Consider the following 23,493-nt stretch of genomic DNA (forward strand, 5'->3'; position numbering starts at 1 on the left):
GACTGGGAGGCAGCTGCTGAGCGAAAGGGGAGTGGCCCGGGGGCGTGGCCGGAGCGACTGGAATGTTGTTGGGTCCTCGCACCGCATAGTAAGGAGGGGGCACGCCCCTTTTCTCGGAGAGGGCCAATAGGAGCGCCGGAGCGGTTTCAAGTCTCCCCTGCTAGCCTCCCCGCCCTCCACCCCACCCCCCTCGGGGATTTGCTTTTTCGGTAACAAAATAGCAAAGCTCCGGATGTTCCGCAGCCCCTGCTGCTCACTGACAGAGGGTCCTGGGGCCTAGGACAGTGCTCTGCACCGTGAAGCGCCGGTGGGCCGTGGAGAGGCCGAGTCGAGAGCTGGGAGGCGCGCGGGGGTGGGCTCTGCAGCCGCGGGTTGTTTATCTGGAGTACGGAGGGGAGGGGGGAGCCTGGAAACCGCCCCGTGTCCCATTTCCTCCTCTTGTTTTCGCTCCGGATTCTCCATGTTGGACCCAAACTGAGGAGCCCGGAGCTGCCGCCGGGGGATCGGGGCCGGGGGCACCCGGGGGAGCTGCTGCCCGGGCCGCCAGCTCTCCGTACAGGCCGCCTCCCTTCCCGGCCCAGGGAGGGAATGAGAGCAGGGATGTGAACAGCTGTGGGAGTCCGAGTCTCGCGAGCAGGAGCCGGAGCGGGCCCCCGCCCAGGCCCCCCAGCCCAGCCCAGCCCAGCCCGCGCGCCCGCCGGTCCTCCCGCCCAGCCAGCCCGGGCCCGCGGGATTGTTAGATGGAACACGGCTCCATCATCACCCAGGCGCGGAGGGAAGACGCCCTGGTGCTCACCAAGCAAGGTAGGGGCAAGCAACTTCCCAAAACTTTGCGTCGCCCCCGATCGGAGAGGGGGCTAGCAGCTAACACAGCCCCGAAACCGAGTCCTGGACCCCGACCTCCCGAGGCTCAGAACGGGCGATTCCGACCGGAACCCCCAGTCCTTTCGCCCACGCGTCCAGGTCCTCACTCAGACCCCCGTGGGGGGTTGTACGGGCCCCGGGCTCCGGGCTCCCGAGGGGGAGGGGCGTCATCTGCGCAGCTGTCACTCGGTCCTGTACCCCCTCCCCCCCGGGAAGAGAGACTGAGGGGTAGCGCTGGAAGCACGAGTCCACCCGCGTCCGTCCCCTCAGAGTTGGGGGGTGGTCGTCACTTTCCCGCACTACTACGCCCGCTGCCCTAGGACCAAGGGGAGAGGCGTGGGGAGGGGGACGAGGGGTCCTGAGCTGGAATGGAGCCGGGACTTCCAGGTCCCCCCCTCCAAGCCCTCGGTCGCCCAGGCAGCGGGCGTTGACGTAGTCCAGCGGGACTTGGGACCAAGTTCACAGCCCGGAGGCGGGGGCGGCCGCGGGGGGGAGGGGCCGAGCCCTGGAGGACCCGACCTGGCCCGCCCGCGGGCCTGCGCTGGGCCCGGGACCTCGGCCGCGCGGGGCTCTCTCACCGTCGCCTCCCGCCGCGTTCGCCGAGCAAACCCGCCGACCCTGAGGCCCGGCCTGAGCCCCTCCCTGCCGGGTGCGCTTCCCCGGGGCCGCCTCTGCACACAGAGCCGCGTTTGTTTAGCCCGGGAGCGGTGTCCCTGGTTACATAATTCGCCGGATGGCATCAGACCCGGCGTGTTTCTGAATCGCAGAGCGAAAAAGTGCGAGTTCTCTGTGGGCAGCGGCTCGCGGCCCCCGCCTTCCTGAGGGCCAGGTGGAGCTGCTGCGAGGGGGCTAGCGGGCGGGCCCTCAGGGGTGGGCTTGGGGACCCGAGCGGGATGAGGCCTCGGCCTTTTCCGGGGCGGGGAAAGATTGGGACCCGAGGGTGGGATCTCTCTCGAGTTTGGTCATGGTGGAGGCCCGAAACTCTTGCCCCCTCCCCTGCGTTCCTCTTCGGGCCTTGAGGAATGTGTCTAAAAGAGCAGACAGAATATCTGCGTGGAGTAAGGACTAGCATCTTTTTTTTTTTTCTTTTTTTTTTTTCTGGAGAACTTCTCTGACTGGGGCCACCTGGCCATGAGTTTGGGAAGAGCACGCTCTTGGGACCAAATTCGGAATTATTGCCCTTTCCTGGATCCCACCCCAGAACGGGGCTTAAAGGGCTAGTGCTGCAGTGGAACTCATTGAGGCCTAGAGCCTGGTGGGGGGCCAGCAGCGGGGTCTCCGTGTTGCCCCAGATCTCCCTGTTCGGTAACAAGGAGCTCCCCCAGCCTGCCTAGGGGCATAGAAGCTCGGCTGGTGGTGTCAGCCTTCCTCAAATTCCCCCGTGGGGGGCACTGTATGCTTCCCTATCACTGGTTCTTATTTAAATAAGACTGTTCTGAGGAGGGGGAGAACCTTCGCTACTCAGAGCCCAGCCCCTCCAAAGCCCCAGACTCCCTGCCCCCCTAGCTGCATCACTAACCAGGCTCTGTGACCCAGGCTGCAACTTCACCCCTCCGCTGGCTGCTCAGCTGCGCTGTGGGCAGAAGAGGGGAGGCTTTCCGTGTTGATCACTTCACTCCTGACTCTCACTCTGTCCTACCTCACCCCAGGAAAGGACTCCAAGAGCTAGCCAGAGCTGAAGAAATATGAGTGTGGAAGGATTCCAGAGGTGGCAGTTGATGGGAAAGGGGAAGAAAACCCTGTGCTTCCCGCCTCAGGTCCCCTTTTCCTGTAGGGGCTTACAAGGGTGCTTTCCTGGTGAGGGCACCACACCAGGAATGAGGGAAAGCTGGATTGCTGAAGGGATATCTTAGAGTTCTGAGCTGGACAGTTCGTCCCTCAGAGCCAATGGCAGGGAATAGAATAGATGACAGTAGAAGGCAAAGCAGCTGGCTTCTTGACAGTGTTTAGTTGATGCTGGTTGAAGGTACGTTTTCATTTCCTTTGTGTGGCTTTTCCTTCAGATTTATCCCTGGAGGAATCTGAATTCTTAAGCGAGCAGCCATGGGTCTCTCTCTCTCTCCCCTCTGTGTAATTTGATTGCATTCCAGAGAAGGCATACTTTCTTCTCGGGCTGCTTGGGCAACCAGCAAGCCAACTTTCTGAGTCCCTCATTTACAAACAAGGAAAAAGTGGAGGTAGGGAGCAAACGTTTAATTGGGTCCTTTAGGAGCTCCTTGCACCCCCCTCCCATAGCACCTCATCTCTGGGCCCTCCTCCCTTTGGAGAAAGGGGAAGGAGTGTGAGGCAATTTATTAATAAATTAGTTTCTAGAAAAAAGTTGCTCCTAGCTTAAGTGGTTGTGGTTTTTCTTTATAGTGAAGTTGTTGCCATTGCAGGGCTGTTTTTTTGTGTGTTTTTCTTTTTTGGCATTCTCTTCTCAGAGCTTTAGCACTGGCTGGGTGTGTTGATGATTCAAAAGTAATTACAGTAGGGGAAGTAGAAGAAAGTTGCTGAAAGCATTGGTGACAAAAGAGCCAAAATTGGATCATCTTCCCAGACAGATGGGTGAAATGGCTTCCTGGTACAGCAAGGACAGGGTTGTGTGTAATATCCAAAGTAGAAAAGAAAAGTTACCAGTTTGGCCAGAGAATGGCCATTTATTGAATCCCCATATGAGGGTATCGCCCCATTGCCGAGAGGTTGGGCCATGGGCTTTGGGGTTGAGTGGGGAAAGCCAAGGAAACAGGCCACCCCTGTAACCTCCCAGTGTGAGATGAGAGGGTGGAGACAGCCTCTTCGAGAGCACAAAGTGACTCATAGGCCCTTTGGGGATTCGGAACCTTTGGACCTTTTTGGTTTTTCGGGAGATGGATGTTCCTTTCAGGGAGAGGAGGATAATGCCTTGAGTTGTCTTCTCAAATGTGCAACTGAACAGGTTCCAGTAGCTCACCATCCCTAAGAATCAGGACTGTGGCAGGTTTTTCTAGCTCTTGCTTTCTCCTCCCCATGAGGGAGAATTTCTGCCTTATTCGCTCATGAAAAAGCTCAAACACCTTTCACTGTAGTTGTAGCTAGGCCCTTAACTTGAAAAGCTTAGGCTCAGTCTTTTTGGGGCTTTCTTCCTTAGCTTGCTCTTGTGGGTCCACGGTGCTTGTTTGTAGCTGGCTCCTCTTGCCCTCTGGTTCCTCTCCCTCCTTGCGCAGTCTTCAGTGTTGGCCTCTTTGTGGCTGCTCCTGTGCCTCCTTTAGAGTTCCCCCTCCCCCTTTCTTGGAGTGGGTAGTGGCCTGTGGGGTGACTTGAGCTTCTGTTTGCTCAAGGGAGTACTGCTAACTCAGCAATGAAGTTTGAAATGCCTAACATCCTGAGGCGGGGAGTTTGCAGTTCTGCTGCCGAATATGACTTAACAGCTATCAACTGAGCAGGACTTAGGAATTGCTGTGAAAAACCCTAAGATGGCAAGAGAGGATGGTGTTCCTGTCTCCTTCCTTCTCAACTCTAGGGTCTTAAAGAAACTGGGTGACAGAGAGGTCAGTCCCCTTCTGAATCCCTTATGATCATGGACTTTGTTAAACTGGTAAATGCTGTGTTAGAAGTGTTCCTAACTAAGTATGGGAGAGATAATATGTATATATCATACTTATATACAAATATGTTCCTTTCTCTTCCTCCTCAACTTTCTTCCTGCTAGCTTTTGGGTAATTTGAGGGTATTGTCTATTTCCATTTTGGAATAGGTGGTGGTGGGGATGTGAGGCAGGGGCAGCAGTTAAAGTGTTCATTGTTACTTCAAAGAATTCTTCCAGGAGCAAAATTGGTTGCTTCAGGCCTGGGTGCAAATCCCTGCTTTCACTGTTTACAATGAGACTTGACAGATGACTTTAGTGTTTTGAGTAACTTATCTGTAAAATAGGAATATTGATATCTACATGTCTATAATGCCTGGGACTTAGGTGATTTGTAATGTTAACATCCTTTTTTTACACAGCTAGACCACTGCTACTCAGTACCTCCTCCATTCCCCCAGGACACACAGCACTCAGCACACAGTCATGTGGGTTTTATTGTTAAAGACAGGTGGCCAAGGGTCAGAGGGGACACTGATGTGGGGGCTTGGGCCTTCTGGAAGGATCAAGCTCACGACCTTGCTACACAGACCCCTTCTTTGTGCCAGTGTGACTTGGGGTGGGATTTTATCTGCACTAATGCCAGTAGTATGTGCCTAGGGGCTTTTGCAGTTCTGCCTGGCGCCTGGGCATCTGGAGATGGGAGGACGCCAGGAGGCCATGCACCTCCTGTGAAGTCTCTGAAGTCTAAACCTTCTGAGCAGTTGCTTGGCCTCTCAGAAATGAACATAATGAAGATTTGAGACAACTGTGTGCTACATTCTCTTACTGTTTGCATTTGCTTTGAGAATTAATGAACCCAGCGAGATTCAGATTTCTTGTAGGGAATTCTAGTAACGAGAGAAAAATAAATGGGTTTTGAAGAGAAATAGATGTTCTTAAGCTATGTCTCTGCTGCTGTGGTTTTGGGATACAACAATGAGAAAGCACAAAAAGCAGCATAAAACTGCTTTTCATCCTTTCTCAGGCTGGCCAGCTCAGGAAGCACAGAATTAATTCACTTGTTTTGGGGACATGGGATTGGGTGTGGCCCTGACATGATTCTCTCCCTGTCTGAAATGGAGGAATAGTTCCCAACTGGGATGCAGATGAGCTCATTAATATGCAAAACTTATGAAGGAACTAGTAGAAATCAAAGTGGAAAAGTTAGTTGACTTAGAACTGGAAACCTCTCTGGACCAGAGGCCAACTAGCACAGAGTCCATGCCACCAGCAAAGTGCCCAGACCTTCAGGTCTTAGTGGCCTATGCCTACAAAGAGTGGGAACTCTCCAGCAAGTATGCAGACCTCCCTCTGGGCAGGAGGTGCAAATGTCCTGATCTCTGTGTGGACCTCCTGACATTTCCTTTCCCTTCCCAGGTACTCCTAGTTGACTACTTCTTGTCCCCACATCAGACTTTGCTCTTCTTACTCTCTTTTTATTCTGTACCTTCTTTTATTTTCTGCATTGTTCTCAGGAAACAAATGTGGCCCTAACCCCAGTGAGAGCCAACCAGATTCATGAGAAAGCTCAAATTGAATAACACAGGCCTGCAAATCCCCTTCCCAAAATGGTGGATCTCAGCTCTTGTGTTTCCATAGTAGAATGAGGCAAGGGCCCTTCCTTCACAGGAACAGTGACCCTAGGAAGAGACAGCAGGCTTAGGTTTTATTTTGATAGTATAGAGCAAGTGGCCCTAGAAAGGAAAACCAAGCCTGAGGGCACAAGTCCTCTGAGACCTGCAAAGACTGAGCCAGTGGGATATGGTGGGGGAAGGGGCCAAGAGGACTCTGACTGAATCACTTTCTGGTCCTGGAAGGGTTAGTCAAGGACCACTGGCAACCTTTAGACATGACGTCTGAGTCAGGGACACACATCAGATGCTCCTGTGACACTTACTAAAAATACTGACCCCACCTGGGTGCTACTGAATCAGAGCATAAGCAGGTGGGCTGGGCGTGCTCATGTTCCAAATGCTCCCTGTGATTCTGACAGGTGTCCCTGGAGAAGAGCCAGCTAAGCACAGCAGTGGCCCCAACTGCCTATTTAGCCCTGAGCAGGAAGAGTCCCTGGAGAGATCCAGTTTTGCTGTTTGTTAAAGATCCTGTGGCTTCTAAAGGGAAGTTGTAAAGTTTTCTCAGAAAGCATGGACAGAGTAACGATCCTTGCTTACCCAATAATGATCACAGGCAGTATTTATAGAACACTTACCACGGGCCAGGCACTGTTCCTAGCATTAAATGCCTTTGAGTTCAAGCTTCAGGTAAGTCAAAGCCACCTGCTAAGGAACCTTGCAATGCAGACCTTTCCTGATTGACCTGTGAGGAAACTGAACTGAAGAAAGGTGGTGCCCTAGGCAAGACCACAGAGCTGTCTAAGAGGCTGAAGTGGGGCAGGATCCTGGTGTCCCAGCTTCTTGCTCAGTGCTCTCTAGGTGGGTACACCTATGCTGGTTGATTGGTCCCATGTGATGAAGCTGAGGTGTTGTGGGAGGAGCAGGTCAGTGTCCCTAGAGGTGAGACAGACTCCCTGACAGTCCTTCCTGGCTGACTCCTTCCAGTCCTCCTGCAGAGGCCAGCCAGGAGAGGAAGGAAGGAAGGAAGGAACTGGTTGGCCAGCCCCAGTGAGTTTGTGTGTGTATGTGTATGTGAAAGAGAAGCTGTGATTGGTTTTGGTGGGGTCCCGGAAAGGCCATTTCCCAGGGTTGGCCCTGCCGCTACCTCTGTGTAACCTCTGGAATGAGAAAAAGTCTCTATGGTCTCTTTCAATGTGCACATTTTGAGATAGAGATTGAGATAAGAATATGAAAGTACTTTGTATTTAATGACTAGCATCGACACTTACTGAGCATTTACTAGGGCCAGGACACACAGTTTGTAATTCTCACAGCTCTGTGAAATAGGTAATGTTAGTCTTCCCATTTTACAGATGAAAAAACTGAGGCCCAAGGCCACACAGCTTATACTTGACAGAGCCAGGGGGTTTTAATGCGAAGTCTGTGGTAACTTGTGTATTCACGCTATTGTTCACTGGTCAGAGGAGAGATGGTTGAGAGTCCCTTGCTTTGTCTTGTGCCTTCTTTGCTCTTCTTTCTCATACATGTGTCACCTTAATCAAGCTTCTATAACTGGAAGGGAAAGAGGCACTGGATTCTTCAGTTTTTCACGTGATCCAAGCATTTCAGAAATAGGGCAGAGAGCCAAGGCGGGGGCTGAATCGGCCATCCAGAGGGTGTTTGTGTCCTGCTTGGCAGGTTTCTATTAGCCTCCCACAGGGCCTGCTCAGCACCTCCTTAAGTGGGGAGAGAGAGGCTCAGGGTGGGCAAAGATGGCTTCCAGTCCTCCATGATGACACCTCTGCCCTAGCTGGCTCTGCATGGGGCAAAACCTCCTGCTGCTGATGTGGGCCATTAAATTACATTAATGTGGAACTGGGGGCTTCTCCATCTCTGGTCCAGGACCTGTTGTTTCTTCTGGGAACCTCACCCCCATCCAGCGTGTTTCTAAAGTATATGAGAGCGGCCCAGGAGGGTGTTTTGGCTGATTCTGAAATTGATAAGAGTATCTTAATCATGTTTTAAAAGTTGTCAGGAATCCTCCGCTCCCAAAACTGAGTCCTTCTTGAGGGTAAGTCCTTAAAATTGAGGCCCTATGTTGAGGTCAGTGACTAGATTGTTAAAGGGCAGGGAAAAGACAGAAGGCAAGGTAGCCAGTGACCCGTGACCCCCACTCTTACCCCACAGGTGGCATTAAGGACCCAGGATGGAAAGAAGTTATCCTTTGTCAGAAAAGAGAGAGAGAGGGGGAGAGAGAGCAAGCAATACAGGGAACCCTTCTGCCCCGGGAAGGAGAACTAATGGAGACACGAAGTCCATGCCATTCTTGCTCTCTCTGTGCATGTGGCTTACCATGGCTGCATGTACTGGAATGCAATCCTTTCTTTTTCCCAAATACATCCTTTGGGGGCGGGGGGAGGCCATGCCATCAGATTCACAGCTACTCTTTGGAACTTTGGGAACTGTTGCTAAGCTGGGTGAGGCCCTGCCTGCCTTGTTATCCAAAAAGAACACTCAGCATTTTGGACACTGTGGAAACTGGTACTCCCTCCCCATTATTTCCAGGCTTTTCTCTGTGTGGGATGTCTAGGCATCTCACTCTCTTGCTCCCTGCTGACTCACCTGCTGGTCTAAGAGCCCTTCCGTCCACCTGGCACTTTAGGGCCTGTCCTTAGCCAAGGCACAGATGCCCCTTGCTGAGGACCTGGGAGGAATCCTCTCCACGGGAAGCCCCAAATCAGATGTGTCTTGGCTGCAGGGTCCAGGCAGCTGGCCAAGAAGGGCCGGAAATGCTCCAAATACTCTCCTTCCTCCAACAGCTAAGGGGAGGGAGGCCCCCTCAGAGAGGCCATTTTATAGTGATAGCCAGACTAAATCCTTTGGGGGTATGGGAGATGGTGGAGAAGAAAGTACTTCTGAGGGATGAACCAAAAAAGCATCCTTCTACATGAGTGGGCTTACTAAAATCCGGTAGCCTGAGAGCTTGCCTTCTGCTGAATCCTGGGTGGCTGTGTAAGGAGTTCCTTTGCTGGGACACAAAGCTGTGTTGTTGGCAACAGTGATATCTGAACCTGACCTTCAGAAGAAGGTTAAAAATAGTATTGTCTTGGCAAAGCCAGTCTTCATCTGTGTGTGTGTGCGCGCATGCATGTACATGCTCAGGCTTCTTAAGAGGCAGAGGCAAATAAATGTCCCCATCTGGTGTTTCTCGGAGGCTGTGGTGGCAGATCTCAAGTGAAACAGCTTCTCACCTGCTTTCCTGTTATTTGCAGAATATCAGCCCAGGAGTTGCAAGCTGGAAAACTTTTGTAGTGGATTTGGGAGAAGGAATAGGGGTTGTTTGAACTTTTTGAAACCTGCTCATGATCAGAGCTCCTCTGTCACCTTTCATCATCTTTCTTGAGCTTTAACTACATGCTGGAGGTAGGAGGGATCTTGATCTCCTAAAGGAGATCTGGCCTCCTGGAATGAGGCCTGCAGTGTTGTCAGGTAGTGGTCATCTCTCCTTAGATAATTAAAATGAGCACAGCATTTAGCTTTAGTTTGCACAGTGTGTTACTGTGTAGACAGTAAGTTTTGTTTATTATTTCAGTTAGGAGTGAGGTATTGCTGTTATCCCAACTAATGGATGAGGAAACTAAGGTTCAAAGAAGCTGTGTGGCTGAGTCAGTTACTAGCAGAGCCTGGACCCCATCACAGGTGACCCTCAGAGCCTGGACCCACATCCTGCCTCAGTAGGAAGTCTTGCAGTAGTGAACTGGCTTCCCTGTTCTCAGTCACTTTCACACTTTCTTCTTAAGCCAGAGCTCCCCACATTAGCTCTGTGCTGGTCCTCTCCGACATCCAGCCCTAAGCCAGATGTTTGGAGCAGGGAGAGCAGATGCACATCGGCAGCTGGGCAGAAGAGGAGGGCTGGGTGTCCGCAAAGCAGATAGCAGTAGGATGAAGGAGAGAGAGCAGCTGGCTATGGGGCTACATGGCACGCACTGGAATCCTGTCTTCCCTCAGGGAAATCATGTGCAGTGAAATCCTCACAGGCTTGTAAATCTTGTGCACTCCTGGGGAGGGGGCCAGTGCCCCTCCCCATCACACACAGAGGGGTGGGGGCTGGCCTGCACCTGGCTGTCAGGGACACAATGCTGAGTGCTGGCTGAAAGGAGCCCTTTGAAAGGCTCTGTGACCCAAGTTTCAGATCCCACTCTGGTGTGTGTTCTCCACTGAGCAAAGCAGGTCTTTTTTTTGAATATATCTTTATTGATTTCAGAGAGAGGAAAGGAGGGGGGGAGAGAGACAGACAGAAACATAAATATGAGAGAGTCATTGGGGATCGAGCCCATAGCCTGGGCATGTGCCCTGACAGGAAATCGAACCTCGATCTCCTGGATCCTAGGTCGATGCTCAACCGCTGAGCCAACGTGGCGAGCAAAGCAGGCCTTGGACCCAAGCTTCTGGCTCCAGCTCCTCCCCCTTCCCATCCTCCATTGTCTTGATCTCCCAGAGGTAACTGCCAGGGAGAGCAGGTGCAGGGCTGGGGTGTGGGTGAGGCGAGCCCTGGAATGGAATTCCAGAGCCTTGTACTGTTTTACCCCTTGCACCTTTCAATGCCCACCCAAGAGGACAGCAAGGAGGAGGGGCTAGACTGATGCTTTACTGGCCCAGCCTAGAGAGGAATAGAGCAAACACCCTAAGAGACCTTGAGAGTGCCCCACAACCTCCCAGTTGTTGCAGGAGTGCACACACAGGATGCCCCTGAGCTGCTGGGGGCCCTAGGTTCAAGGAGACCTGGGTTCAAATCCTGGCTCTGCTATCCTGCTACCTGTGTAGCCTTGAGCAGGTTACTTAACTTCTCTGTGCTTGTTCCCCTTCTGGGAAATGAGGGATTAGTGCCTACAGATGGGTTTTTAGTGAGGATTAAATGAGGTAATGATGTCAAGTGTTTTGGTGCTCAGTAAACATGACTGAGGCCCAGAAAGACTTAAGTGGTTTGCCTCTGGTGCTCAGCTCCTTCAGAGCCCACCTTCCTCTTCTCACACACTGGTACCTTTTCTGCGTCTAACTCTTCTGGACTGTTGCAAACCAGCGAATACTTCCACAGGTCCTGGCTCTGTAGAATGGACAGGCCCTGGAGGCCCCTGGAGTCAGTTAACACAGCCAGTAAAAGTTATTGAGCACCTGCTACATAGAGAGCTGGAGGCTGGTGAATGTACCTGGCTGAGGCCACTGCAGGCCATGTCAGGAGACAGCCATGTTGGGGGGAGGCTGAGGAAGCCCTGATGGATTCTCAGTGGCAGCACTTATAAAGGTAAGGAGGACAGACAACCTGGAGAAGGACAGAAGGAAGTGGGGCTCCAACAGGGAAAAAGGGTAGGGAGTCTGGAGTATTGACCTTGCTGTTATGGGTCTGGGGTACCCTCCACAGGCTCCAGAGCTCTGTGCTCTGTTCGGAGTGCCTGCCCCCAAGGCCAAGGCATTTGTGGCTCTGAGGCCCAGGGTCTGCCTGGTCACATTGTGTTTTTGAGAAGATCCTCTTCCCCTCAGAGCCCAAACCAAGCTGAGCCCCCAGCCCCACCTCACCAAGCTCCCTAAGACTGAAACACTTCTGCCTGTTGGGCCTCCCGCTGTAGACATCAGCGAGGCCTCTCTGTGGCCCCAGCCAGCTGCCCCTTTCACCTCCTTGCCTCTCAGGATTACTCAGCCTTCACAGCATCTGTCACTAAGATGCTGAGTGCGTTCTTGATGGCCTCTCTTCAGGAAAGGCTTGGGCTGCGTGGCCTTTTAAGAAAGCCTCAGTGCCCGGGTTAAGCCTCTGATTGTGGTTTTGCGTGAAGAAACCATAAACCAAAAAGGAAAAGCGAAGGTTCAGCTTTGGTCTTGGAGCTTTGCATCAGCATCTGCTTGAGTCCCTGGGCTTGGAATTGAATGTGGGTTATACAGGTGGAGAGGCTGTCTTTTCCCTCTAGTTTTTGCACAGATTATTGTGAATAGGAAAATTCAAAGGAGCCTCTCATCCTGCTTGTCTAAGTGCTGGGCTGTGCTCTAACATTTTTCTCCTTGATATAGCGGCCTTGGGCAGAGGTCCCCAATGTACTTTCTTACTTCCCGACAAAATCCCCAGTCCCTGGAAATCTTGGTTCCACCGGGGCCAGGAGCTCGACAGCAATATCCAGGTTTTTAGGGTAGTTGCTGGAGAGGCCTGATCATTTTTTTAAAAGTTTCTAATGGTCATACCAGTTTCAAGGGATCTGACCTAACACAGGGAGGCGGGGGAGAGAGTGAGCTTTGGGGGACCCATTGACCAACCCACGGATACCCTCCCTGCACTGCAGGCACCCTTCCACCTTTCTGTTGAGTCAGAGCTAAGTCAGTGGTCCTGGGGCCGCGCTGACTGCCACTTGATTGACTCTTTGGCGGTCATTTCCTTACCCATGGTCCTAGGGAATAGATTTTCGTTTTCTCCTCTCCAGGGGCACAGGCTGCCCAATACCTGGGTGTTAAATGGTTCTTCTATCACCTCTGCAAGGGCCACTGTGGTGGTGCGGTGCATGCTGTGAGGACTTGTGGGGGAGTTCCTGGGGGGCCCCCACCACATTGCCTTCCCCCTTCTTACAAGGAACAACACAGCAAGTTGTCTTCATTGCCACATTCCGTTTGTCTTTTCTTCCTCCACAGAGACATTGGCATTTCCAGCGTTTATTTTCCTGCACAGTAGTTTACGGTGTGCTTTAAAGTGGAATGGGTTAGGTTTAATCTCCCACACAGGCCTGGGGAAAGGAGACTGGGGAGTGGTTGTGTGGCGCCACCTCCTGGCCACAGCACCCATGGTGTCTTCCAACTCTTGCTCAACAGTTGCCAGAACAGTTCATCTGAAAACCAAAAGAAACTTGAAAAAGACGCTGTATTCTGAAGTCATTTCTGGTTCATCCTTTAATGCCCATAGCTTTTTGTATCAACTTGGCCTTTCTGGGGCTGTTTGCCAAGCCTTCTATTAAAATGGCTTTGTATTTCCAAAGCCTGAATTATCAAGGCAGGATAAGCAGCTGCAGTCTGGAAGCAGGGACATCAGACTAGAACCAGACACTGGATGTGTGTGTCCCAAGGGGTTAATCTGCCTCTAGGTTAAGATTAGGAGAAAGGAATATTAAGGAAAGTGGCTGGAGTGTGGGAGAAGGCAAGGGTATGAACAAAGTATTAGCTTTTTCCTTGGGGCTGCGGCTCTTCTGTTCTCTAGTCTGCTGTACCTAGTCTGGGCTCAGTTCTGCTGCCACTGATCCAGCAGCTAGGGAAGCTGAGCCTGACCAGGACTACAGCTCCACTAACTTGAAGGGAAGGGGTCTAGGTTACTGTCTTGTCTAGAAGGGGTAGTTTTGTGGGAACGGGTTTGGTCAGGGAGGATTGGAATCTTTGTGAATTAATTTTGAAGGCCCCCTCAGTATGCTGCTACCAGAGCAGGAGGATACCTAGTCTATACCTGGTGCCATCTTTGACTGCCCCCCCCCCCAATAAAATGAAGAGCAAATTTTCTATGGCCCATTTCCCAAACCAGAAAGTAGAGATTCCTGCTGGTTTTGCTCTAGAGAAAAGATGTTGGAATAAACATACATTTCACTGCTGACTATATTTGGTTGTTGGCCAAGCACATACTGTGGACCCTGGTGGAGCTTACAGACAAGAAGGGGGTACGGCACCAGGGTTAGGGGAGGTACCTGTGGACAGGGATGCTCTTTAGTTAATGTTTCATCATTCCTTTTGCTCTAGGCCTGGTCTCCAAGTCCTCTCCTAAAAAGCCTCGCGGACGTAACATCTTCAAGGCCCTTTTCTGCTGTTTTCGCGCCCAGCATGTTGGCCAGTCAAACTCCTCCACTGAGCTCTCCGCATACAAGGAGGAAGCCAACACCATTGCTAAGGTAGCTGGATCGGGGTGGTGTGATGCCATGAAGGAGGGAGCTGCTAGTGGAGGTCCATGCATCCACAGCAAGTGGACAAGCAGCCCTGCCTGAGGTCACGAAGATCTCTGGCTCAGAAGAGGCCCTTCCTCTGATAGACCCATAGTTGGTTCATCATCTTCCTCTTGCTTCCCATTTGTGGTATGGGCCATCTGATGTCCCTGTCATTTCTGAGGGCCCCTGCAGTCCAGGTCCTTCCAGGTTCCAGGAACTTGTAAGGAGATTCACAGAGTCCTATGTACAGATGTGGAAACAGACCCAGAGGGTGTATGTAGCCCCTAAAGAGTTAATGGTTAATAAATGGTAGTGTCAGGCTTCCAACTCAGATAATTCTGGCTGTCAATCCTGTGTGTGTTGTTTGTTTTTTACTATGCAAAACTACCTTCCAAGTTACTTGACTTTCAGGGAACGAAGGAATTTAAATTCTTCCACATTCTTAATAACCCCTTCCAGCATTCTCACCTATACCTGTGAGAGAGATTTGGGAATGTGTGGGTGTCTTTGATCCTCACAGTGACCAGTAAATATGTCTGGCATTTCAAGGGTAGGCACAGCCCCGACCAAACTGCCCCCAATGTCATTGGTACTTTCCGAAACACCAAGGTCTAGCTGTCCTTCCTGTCTCTCAAAACCAGCCTAATGACATGTGCATCAGTGAAAAATCACTTCATTATCCAGTAGTACAACGTGACAGTAGTATTGAGCGATTGATTTTTACAAAGAGTTCATAATAACATGGAAAAGAATTGGGTTGCAACATTAAGTGAAAAAGCAGAATGCATTATAGAGTAAAGGGGAGAAAGACTATTAAAACAAACTTGAAAGAAGTACACTAAAATGCCAAATTAAGTTTTTTAAATACTGAGATTTGAATTTTTCTTCAAGGTTTTCATTAAGAACACACTACTTTTTACAACCATAATGACATTTTTGTTATTAGCAAAAGGTAGGAAAGCCATTCTGATCTCTCGCACTCCACCTCCCCGCCCATTTTGGGACCCATAGTGTGGATTTTCATTGGCTTCTGTTTTTTAGAGGTTCAGTTACCTCCCCCAATTGTCTCCTCCAAGGAGGGCATAGAAAATACATGTTCTCAAGGAGAAGCCTGCATTCCAGGACTAAGCAAGTGGCTAAACCACCGCAGTGAGGAATTCCCATTTTGGTTCTGGCTCTGATTCTGTGTCCCTGCACCACTCACTTCAGTTCCCTGTTCCTCACTTTGTTCAACTGAGAGGCAGTGGCAGCGAAGAGCAGGGACGCTGTCTTCTCCACCCTTCATCAGGCTTAATGTGGAAAGGAAGTTCTGGCCTTTCCTGCCCAGATCTTAAGAAAAGTCAATTTTGACGTGTTAGTACCTTTTAGGGGGCTGGGGTTTGGGGGAGATAATTACCCTCCCGGCCTGAGGCAGAAGCAGCGGGCTTTAGACAGGTTGGGGGAGGCGTTGGTGTTGGCACTGACCGGCTCCTTTTCTCCTGCAGTCTGATTTGCTCCAGTGTCTCCAGTACCAGTTTTATCAGGTAAGTGAATCTAACTGGGTATGTGCTCAGAACTCCAAGATCCCATGATCCCTGCTAACGCCATGAGTAATGAATGCCCTTACTCCTCCGTGGCTGGCTGGCCACCTCCCCAGCCTGTGAAGCTATTTGTTCCAGATATTTGCTGAGAGCCCATCATGTGCAGGGAAGTAGATTTTGGGGGGACAGCTGGTGTCCATCCCACACCAGCTTGGCCTCCATCTCCAATGTCCAGGTCACATCATAGTCCAGTGGGAGGCTGAGGCCAAGGAGCCAGCTTTATCTCTTCTTTTTCAATCTCTTGGCCTTCAAGAGGCATCTCTCCTGGGTTGAACTTGGGGGCTTTCTTCTTCTCAAGCCTGGCTCTTCCCAGAGTTCTGCTGAGGGGAACAGCTGGGCTTTCTTGGTGGTAGATCTCAGCAGCCTGGTTCTGGTTTTAGATCCCGGGGACCTGCCTGCTCCCAGAGGTGACAGAGGAAGATCAAGGAAGGATCTGCGTGGTCATTGACCTGGATGAAACCCTTGTGCATAGCTCTTTTAAGGTAAATTGACATCTGGAACCCCTCCTACACACATCTTGGGCTGTCTCATGTCCCTGGCTAAGGTGGCCTAAAGATGATAGAAGAGTGATCAGGATGGGACTTGCCGGGCCTCTAGCATTTCGGCCACACTGGCATCACAGATATCTGGAGACTACACCAAAGAATGTTGAGTAGGAACCCCTGCTCCCCCCTAGTCACTGCCAGCAGGCCTCCACTGCCTCATCACACAGCACAGAGTTCCGCCAGGGTTGTGTACAGGGCAGGCCTAAAAGAGGGCTTGAATCGGCCTTGGACCTTGCTCTTCTCTGTTTTATCAAAAGTTTGTTAACTCAAGAAGGCCCTGAAACTCTCAGCTCAGGTAGAATTAGGGGGAAAACCAGAAAAGACATTGCAACTTGTGCTGGGGTGAAAACTTAGTGGGCTGGCAGGAGGAGCTTCCTGGAGCCTCTAAGATCTGTTCCCACTCCTCCCAGGTGATAGTGCAGTGGCTGTGGCAGAGGCTTCTTGTCTCCTTCCCACTACACCAACCTCATTAACTTTTCTCCTTTCCAGCCAATCAACAACGCCGACTTCATAGTGCCTGTAGAGATTGAGGGGACCACTCACCAGGTGAGCTGTGCCTGCCAGGCCACATCCAGCCCAAAGGGCTCGGGGTCCTCTTTTCTTCTCAGGGCTTGTGTTCCATCAATTGATCCCCTTCAGTAACTTCATCCTCCTTTTTATTGGTAACTTTTGCACTCAAGGCTTTCTCATCTTTAAAAAAGAAAAAAAAAATTAGCCCGTCATCCCCGACTACTGTCGTATTACATTTTCTCTAATCCTGAATAGTTGGTTCTCTGCCTGTTCCAGGCAAGGAAGCCAGTGCTAGCTGTTTTTTCTTTCTTCCCCGTGCCCAGCTGCTTCATCTAGCTAGGGAATTTCTTCCTCCTCAGTGAGGCGTCTCCTCTGTGACACTTTCTCCTACTCCCCTCCCCTTGGATCCCTAAACTGGATTCTTCCCCATTAAGTGCTCAGTACACATCTGTCAAAGTAAAGAGCACTTGAATCTAAATAAGATCAGGCTCTGGCCCTGCATAACTTGCTCAGCCTGGGGTTAAAGGGCTGTGTGGTATTGATAGTGGGGAACCATTTACTGAAAATGCTTACCCAGAAGGCCTGATAGCTGGCCTGAGAGTCAGGGACCATCAGGAACAGTGCCCTGGTAGCCCTGACACTTGCTTGCATGGCCTGGTCAAATAGTAGAGTTACTTATAGAAGAATGGGGTTTGAGGCTTCCGTGCATTGTCATCACTATCCTGCATCCATCAAAGGCTTTCTTCACCAGCACCAGCCACCTCCCAACTGAGGTGTACCAGCCCCTGCTCAGAACTAGGCTTAGCCTATGGACTGCCCGGCCTCAGTCCAGCAGCCCTACACAGTCTAGATGAGGGTGTAGAGATGTACAGAACCCACAGGGAAAAGATGAAGGCATGTTTTCAGACGGGCAAATATATACTGTGTATTTCTAGGCGGGGCATGAATGATGACAGTGAGGGTGACTACCTGCAGAAGGCAGGATTTCAGCAGAGTGGTGAGGGGATGCTGAACCTGATGGAGAGCCAAGAAGAAGGGGAACTTGTGGAAGGTTGAAGAAATGGCAAATGATAGGAGCCAAGTTGTGGATTCCTGCTGCAGATCTAAGAGGGAGTTGGTGGCCAGTTCAGGCCAGCTCCAGGAGGGGGTGTCATGGCAGGTCCATACTCTGAGCAGGGAGTAACACAGATAAGAGGAGCTTTGAAGGAGAGGGTCTAGTAGCACCTTTGTCAGCTGGGTGAGAGGGCAAGAGCCTGGAAGCAGGAAAGCAGCATGAATACTGTTGAGGGATGTGTAGCCAATGGATCTGTTAGGCCAAAATCTGCGATATCGTGAAAGGTGGACACGAGTGTTAGGGGTGTCTGGCAGGAGCAGTACAAAATGGGTGGGGGCATTAGAGCAAGAGCTTTTGGTCTGCAATCGTTGAGAGGGGAAGTCACTTCTTCCTGATGCATTTCAAAGACGTGTGAGGGCCTGAGGTTCCAGGAAGTCTCTGCAACCTTGCCTGATGGTGACCTGGACAGACTGTCCTGCCAGAGCCAAGGACAGGAAGCTCCCACAGAGGCTGTGGCTGGATTCAAGTAATCCAGGATAGGCTATTTCCATCTGTGAGGCCTATTCTTGATTACTTGTTTCTGGAGGCAGCTGATGGTTCGCCGCTGGACAGAGTTGGCTCCCAGGACAGGTGCACGCATTTCTTCCTGAGCTGGGTCAAGGCTGGGACCGCTGAGCCAGCAGAAGCCTGGTGAGGAGGTGATGCTATACACTGGCCTGAGAGGCAGAAGGCTTCCAGCCAGGAGGTCCCAGAGGCTGAGGTGCAGGAGCCTGGACAGAGTAAGGTCTGAAACCACTTGCTGCTTTTTTTAGAAGTGGTGACAGAGGCTGATGCTGTGAAGCTTCACCCTCACAGGAATGCCTTTGACAAGCCTCTGTGCTTTTCCTCAGGTGTACGTGCTCAAGAGGCCTTATGTGGATGAGTTCCTGAGACGGATGGGGGAACTCTTTGAATGTGTTCTCTTCACTGCCAGCCTGGCCAAGGTACCTGGGGCAGGAGGGGAGAAAACAACTGGGAGCAGTGTGGGAGCTACAGGGGTGGTCCAGCAGCCCCTTGCTGGTCCCCAGATTGCCACTGGGGAACCAGGACCACATCCAAACAAAAGTGTCTTTTCTTTTCTCAGTATGCTGACCCTGTGACAGATCTGCTGGACAGGTGTGGGGTGTTCCGGGCCCGCCTGTTCCGTGAGTCCTGTGTGTTCCACCAGGGCTGCTATGTCAAGGACCTCAGCCGCCTGGGAAGGGACCTGAGGAAAACCCTTATTCTAGACAACTCGCCTGCTTCTTATATCTTCCATCCAGAGAATGCAGTGAGTGGTCCAGATACGCCCACACACGGGTTGGGAGAGTCCTTGCCCTAGGTGGGAGGGGAAGTGGGCGGGGGACCCTTGCACTTTACCAGAAGAGCATGCCATCCCAGGTGGACACAGCCAGCCTCCAGGGGCTCTGGAGCAAGGGAGGGAAGAACTGGCATCTGGGAGGTTTATGCTGCCTTTTTCCTGCCCCAGGTGCCCGTGCAGTCTTGGTTTGATGACATGGCAGACACTGAATTACTGAACCTGATCCCAATCTTTGAGGAGCTGAGCGGAGCAGAAGATGTCTACACCAGCCTTGGGCAGCTGCGGGCCCCTTAGCCTTCCCTGGTTCCAAGCAATGGCCATCCCAGTAGGGGACTTTCCTACACTGTGCCTTTATGACCAGCCTGACAGAGCAGAAGCTGGAGCATCTCACCAAATGGGGCCTGGAAATAGAAGTGATGGGAAAGAACTTTAGGACAGGTTAGATGCCGAGTGTGCAAATGTCAGACCAATGATACCCCAACCTGCCTAATCCCTGAGTTGGGTTCCTGAGATATGTGAGAGAGAGAGAGAGAGAGTGTGAGTGAGTGAGTGAGTGAGTGTGTGTGAGTGTGTGTGAGTGTGTGTGAGTGTGTGTGTGTGTGTGTGTGTGTGTGTGTGTGTGTGTGTTGCCTCGAACTGTGTTCAAGGATATAAGTGTTTCAGGTTGGGGAAGAAGCTGAAAGATCAAGAATCTCCCCAAGCTCGTCTCTCCAGGCCACCTTGAGCTCTATAGGGATGAAGACTATTCAGGGCTCCATTGCCAAACCCATGGCCTTTCCTCAGTGTTGTAAGGCTTGTGCTGAGGAGGAAGGAGGGGTCAGAGGCTGCCTTCAGGTGCCCCAGGCACACTCCTTTTTGAAATCTTTCTCCAGCCAGCTGCTGCAGATAGACAATTCTGGAAGATGAAAGCTTATTTCCAGAACTGGTCGCCTCAGTGGCCATCAAGTCCTGCAGTTCAAGGGCTGCACTTGCCTCCAGCCGAGTGCCTGTCATGGGCCCTCTGTCTCCCCAAGGCTTGGGCCCTGGGCCTGCCTTCCCCACTACCTAGCCATAAGTCTCGAACTCATGGGGAAGGAGGTCTTCTCCTTGCCGTGGAAGAGGGCAGATAACTGATTTCCGTTCTTTTGACTCTGTTTTAAAATTCTCTTTCTAAGCATGGAGTATTGGGCCTGTTTTGTTTCTGACAAAGCTGCAGTCCTGGGCATAAGGTGGGTGGTGCTGGGGGTGCAGGGAAGAGGAAAATCCCAAAAGCCTGAATGTGTGTGTCCCCTTAGCTTGTATGTAGATCAGCTGAGCTTGGGACTGTCTGTAAGTCTGTCTTCAGGGATTCTCTGCTGGTGCTGGTGCAAGGACTTTTGTCCCAAAGTCCAGGAAGGGCGCTTCCTACCTGCCCTTCCTTATCTTGGGCAGGGCTCTTTCCTTCTGTCTTCCCCTGGGGGGCCTGGCCTGTGCCAAGCTCTGCTCCATCTTCATCCTTCCTAGCTGTCAGCTTTTTCTCTCTAGGGCCTCAGAGGCACTCCTGGGCTTGAGAGGGAGTGGGTGTTCTTGTCATTACTTTGCCAGCCTAACATACATGCCTCCAGCCTCTGGTAACAGGTATGATGAGCCCTTCACACACCTGCCCTTTGTGTGTCTCTTGCTTTCAAAGTTTCTTAATAGTGAATGCTTTAAAAAGGAGTCACAGAGTGGCAGTTTCCCCAGGATGGAAAACAAGAAGTGCTGCTGTAATTGGGAGCATAAGCCCCCCCCCCCCAAGGAGGCCCCATTTCAGCATCACTGCCTTAATCGTGGCCTCTCCAGGGCTGGGTGGGGTTTTCCCCTCTCTTCATTCCTTCCGAGGCAGAAGGGAGTTCCTCTCCTCTCCTCTCCTCTCCTCTGTTTTCCCTGGAGGGAGGCATTACAAAGCATTTGTACATTGTCTCAGGCGTGAGGACGCCTTCCCCTCGGGACTCTCCCCATTACCCTCTTCAATCATCACACGCTAGGTCCAGCCTAAGGAACTAACTGTTTTGAGAAAGCAAGGTGGGGGCAGCAGCTTGGTGGTCTAGGTAGTAGCTGGCTGACTAGCATCTTTCTCTAGCTTTATGGTGCATCTCCCTTCTTTGTCCAAGGTTGTAAGGCCTTGTGTTTCCCTGGTGTCACAGGCATAGAACAGAGCCCCCAAAGCCATGTGGCCATTTCCCCAGCATCATTCCCTGGTTCCCACGGGCCTTCCTGCAGGTGGGGGAAGAGGGCTCTGGTGCCCTTCAGCTCCTGAAGGAAAATGGGGGCTTCTGATTCTAAGGGTCAGGGTTAGATCTCTATCCTAATGTTGTGGGAAGGGCATTTCTCAAGGCCCACCCTAAGGGTTAGTTTAGCCCTTCAGTCAAATCTACCATCTGGGCCCAGCCAAGATTTTCTGACTAAGCAATAAGAGGCTCTAAGCTGATCCAGTTCCTAGGACCCTTCATGTTCCTCCAGGTGAAGAGCCTGTGTCAGCCCCTTTCCTGTTAGGCTTGTCCAAGTGCTCTAGTGTAACTCTGACCAGAGCGCGCAGGATAGCTTGGGGGTGTCCTCAGGTCTTCTGCATGAGGCCCCTGCTCCCATCAGAACTCTGCCCTGCCCACCTGCAGATCCTCTCAACAGATAAGCCATTTCCACTTACCAAGAGAAGCAAGGAGGCCAAATAAATCTAAACAGGGTCCATCCGTGTGGACCAGAGCCAGCCTCATTTTCTGTCTGGTTTCCATTTTCACAGTGTGTTAGGGGCAAGTGAAGATTGCTCCTGAGAGGAATCAGCCCAGACCCAGTTTTGGAGGGAAAGATTGGGAGGGAGCCGGTCCACCTCAGGATCTGTGCTAGGGGTTCCACCAGCCCTTCCTGTTTGAGGCTGGTCTTTGGAAGGCAATTGGCTGCCATGCCTGGTCAGCACCAATTCAAGCCATGCTAGGAATGTGCCCACCTGCCAGGTTCAGTTCTTTAATGTGCCTCTTCAAGGACACAGTGTGTCTCTCTGATTGGGCTTCTAAATCAAAAGCCTGATGTTCGTGTCCCTCTCATAGGGGGAGCTTTGGACACAGGACCAGTTTGGAAAGGGTCAGGTAAGAGTTTTCACTCTGCACATTGTAGAGGGGACACTCTGTAGGCCCACAGGTCCCTTACTATATAGAGACGTTGAGTAAATTTGCCTTCAGTTAACTTGGGACCTTCTGTTTAGTTCCTTCCTGCCTCCCAAAGATTTTGATCATTTTGTAAATGTACAAACTCCTCTGTTAACAGTGGCCAAGAAGGTTTGTGCTAAAAAAAAAAAAAGCATGGGAAATCTCAAGGCACCCATTCCCTGGGCATGGATGCCTCTATTCTGCTACCCCTGCCCTGTTCCCAAGGCCTCATTCAGTAGGGCAGCCCCCTTGTAATGCTGTCAGAGCCAGGCCTAGTGTCTGAGGAAGGTAAGCCTATTTTCCCCTTTATGTCTTCAGTTGGTTACTTTACAATTTTTGCCCCTCAATCACTTTGTAAAATGGGTTTTAGGTCCCCTCCACCCCTTTAACAGCAAATATTTGCATTCAAGCAGGAGAGGGAAGGCAGAGGTCTGGCCTGCTGCCCCTGGACCAGACCCTCCTCCAGGGCCTCATGAGCTTACTCATTTGTAGCTACCCCCAGTTTGACACGTTCCACGTCAGTGCCACTTTCCCCCTTCAAGATGCCATTTGGAGGGTGGGGGATCTGCTTCCTACTGTGACTGGGCTGTGGGATTCTGACTACCTTGCTTACAGATTCATGGTTTGATAAATTTGTATTCAAAAACTTGAAATGTAGGACGCCATTAAGTGTCTGTTTATATTTTTGGAATATTTGTATTACTTACAATTAATAAAAGCGGGTTTAAAAAACCCACCCAGGAATGGGCGCTGCCTCCTGACCCTGCTGTTCATTTGGGCACTTGCCGGGCACACCCTTCACCCCTCGCAACCCCTGTCATGATGAAGCTGGAGTCCCGTGGCTGGGAGACCAGCTGTGGACTTGGCATAGGCTTCTCAAGGTCACAGAGGTCGGGCTACATTAGCTCTCCCCTGACCCCCAATGGAACCAACCTCATCGCCATCCGGGTGCTTAATAAGCATATGCTTGGTGTCCTATTGACTTCTGGGGATGAACCAGCAGCCCCAGGTGACTTGGAGTCTTCATTTTTCTGTGCCCCTTACTGATGTTCCCAAACCAGGATGGTTCCTGGCACATAGTAGGCACTCAGATATTGATTGGACTGATGCATGACCCCAAGGAGCAAACCAGGATGAGGTAATAACACACTCCTGGCCCCTCTCCTAGACTTCCTCTCCCTCTGCAAAATGCCCAGAAGCTTCTCAGGGAGGTGCTTGCCAGCCTGAACATCCCAGGCCCCGGTGGGCAGCTCTAGCCCTTGCCTCCTGTCAGCATAATGCATCCATATCTACAATATGGCAAATTTCATATCCTCCCACCCTCTTTCCTGCATTATTGATGGGCTATGCACTTTTTAAAAATCAATTAGATCAGGGCGTGGAGC

At 51.4% G+C, this 23,493-nt stretch overlaps 2 protein-coding genes across 2 annotated transcripts in view; one reads left to right on the forward strand and one right to left on the reverse strand.

The window, feature by feature from the left end:
* Positions 1-227: 227 nt before the first annotated feature.
* On the forward strand, positions 228-22,856 carry CTDSP2 (CTD small phosphatase 2). Its single transcript, XM_081130900.1, has 8 exons — positions 228-804; positions 13,759-13,907; positions 15,425-15,463; positions 15,901-16,002; positions 16,555-16,611; positions 18,520-18,612; positions 18,753-18,938; positions 19,137-22,856. Exons 1-8 carry the CDS (start codon positions 741-743, stop codon positions 19,260-19,262), a joined length of 816 nt encoding a protein of 271 aa, XP_080987026.1. The 5' UTR covers positions 228-740; the 3' UTR covers positions 19,263-22,856.
* Positions 10,244-23,493, reverse strand: part of LOC308554101 (EEF1A lysine methyltransferase 3) — a gene marked incomplete at its 5' end in the record, with an annotated part of 52,187 nt that continues 38,937 nt past the window's right edge. The window contains 2 exons of the transcript XR_013998334.1: positions 10,244-12,866; positions 16,609-16,755. The remainder of the gene's footprint in view (positions 12,867-16,608; positions 16,756-23,493) is intronic.

The sequence above is a fragment of the Miniopterus schreibersii genome (assembly GCF_964146895.1).
Source record: "Miniopterus schreibersii genome assembly, chromosome: 2".
In the NCBI taxonomy this organism is placed as follows: Eukaryota; Metazoa; Chordata; class Mammalia; order Chiroptera; family Miniopteridae; genus Miniopterus; species Miniopterus schreibersii.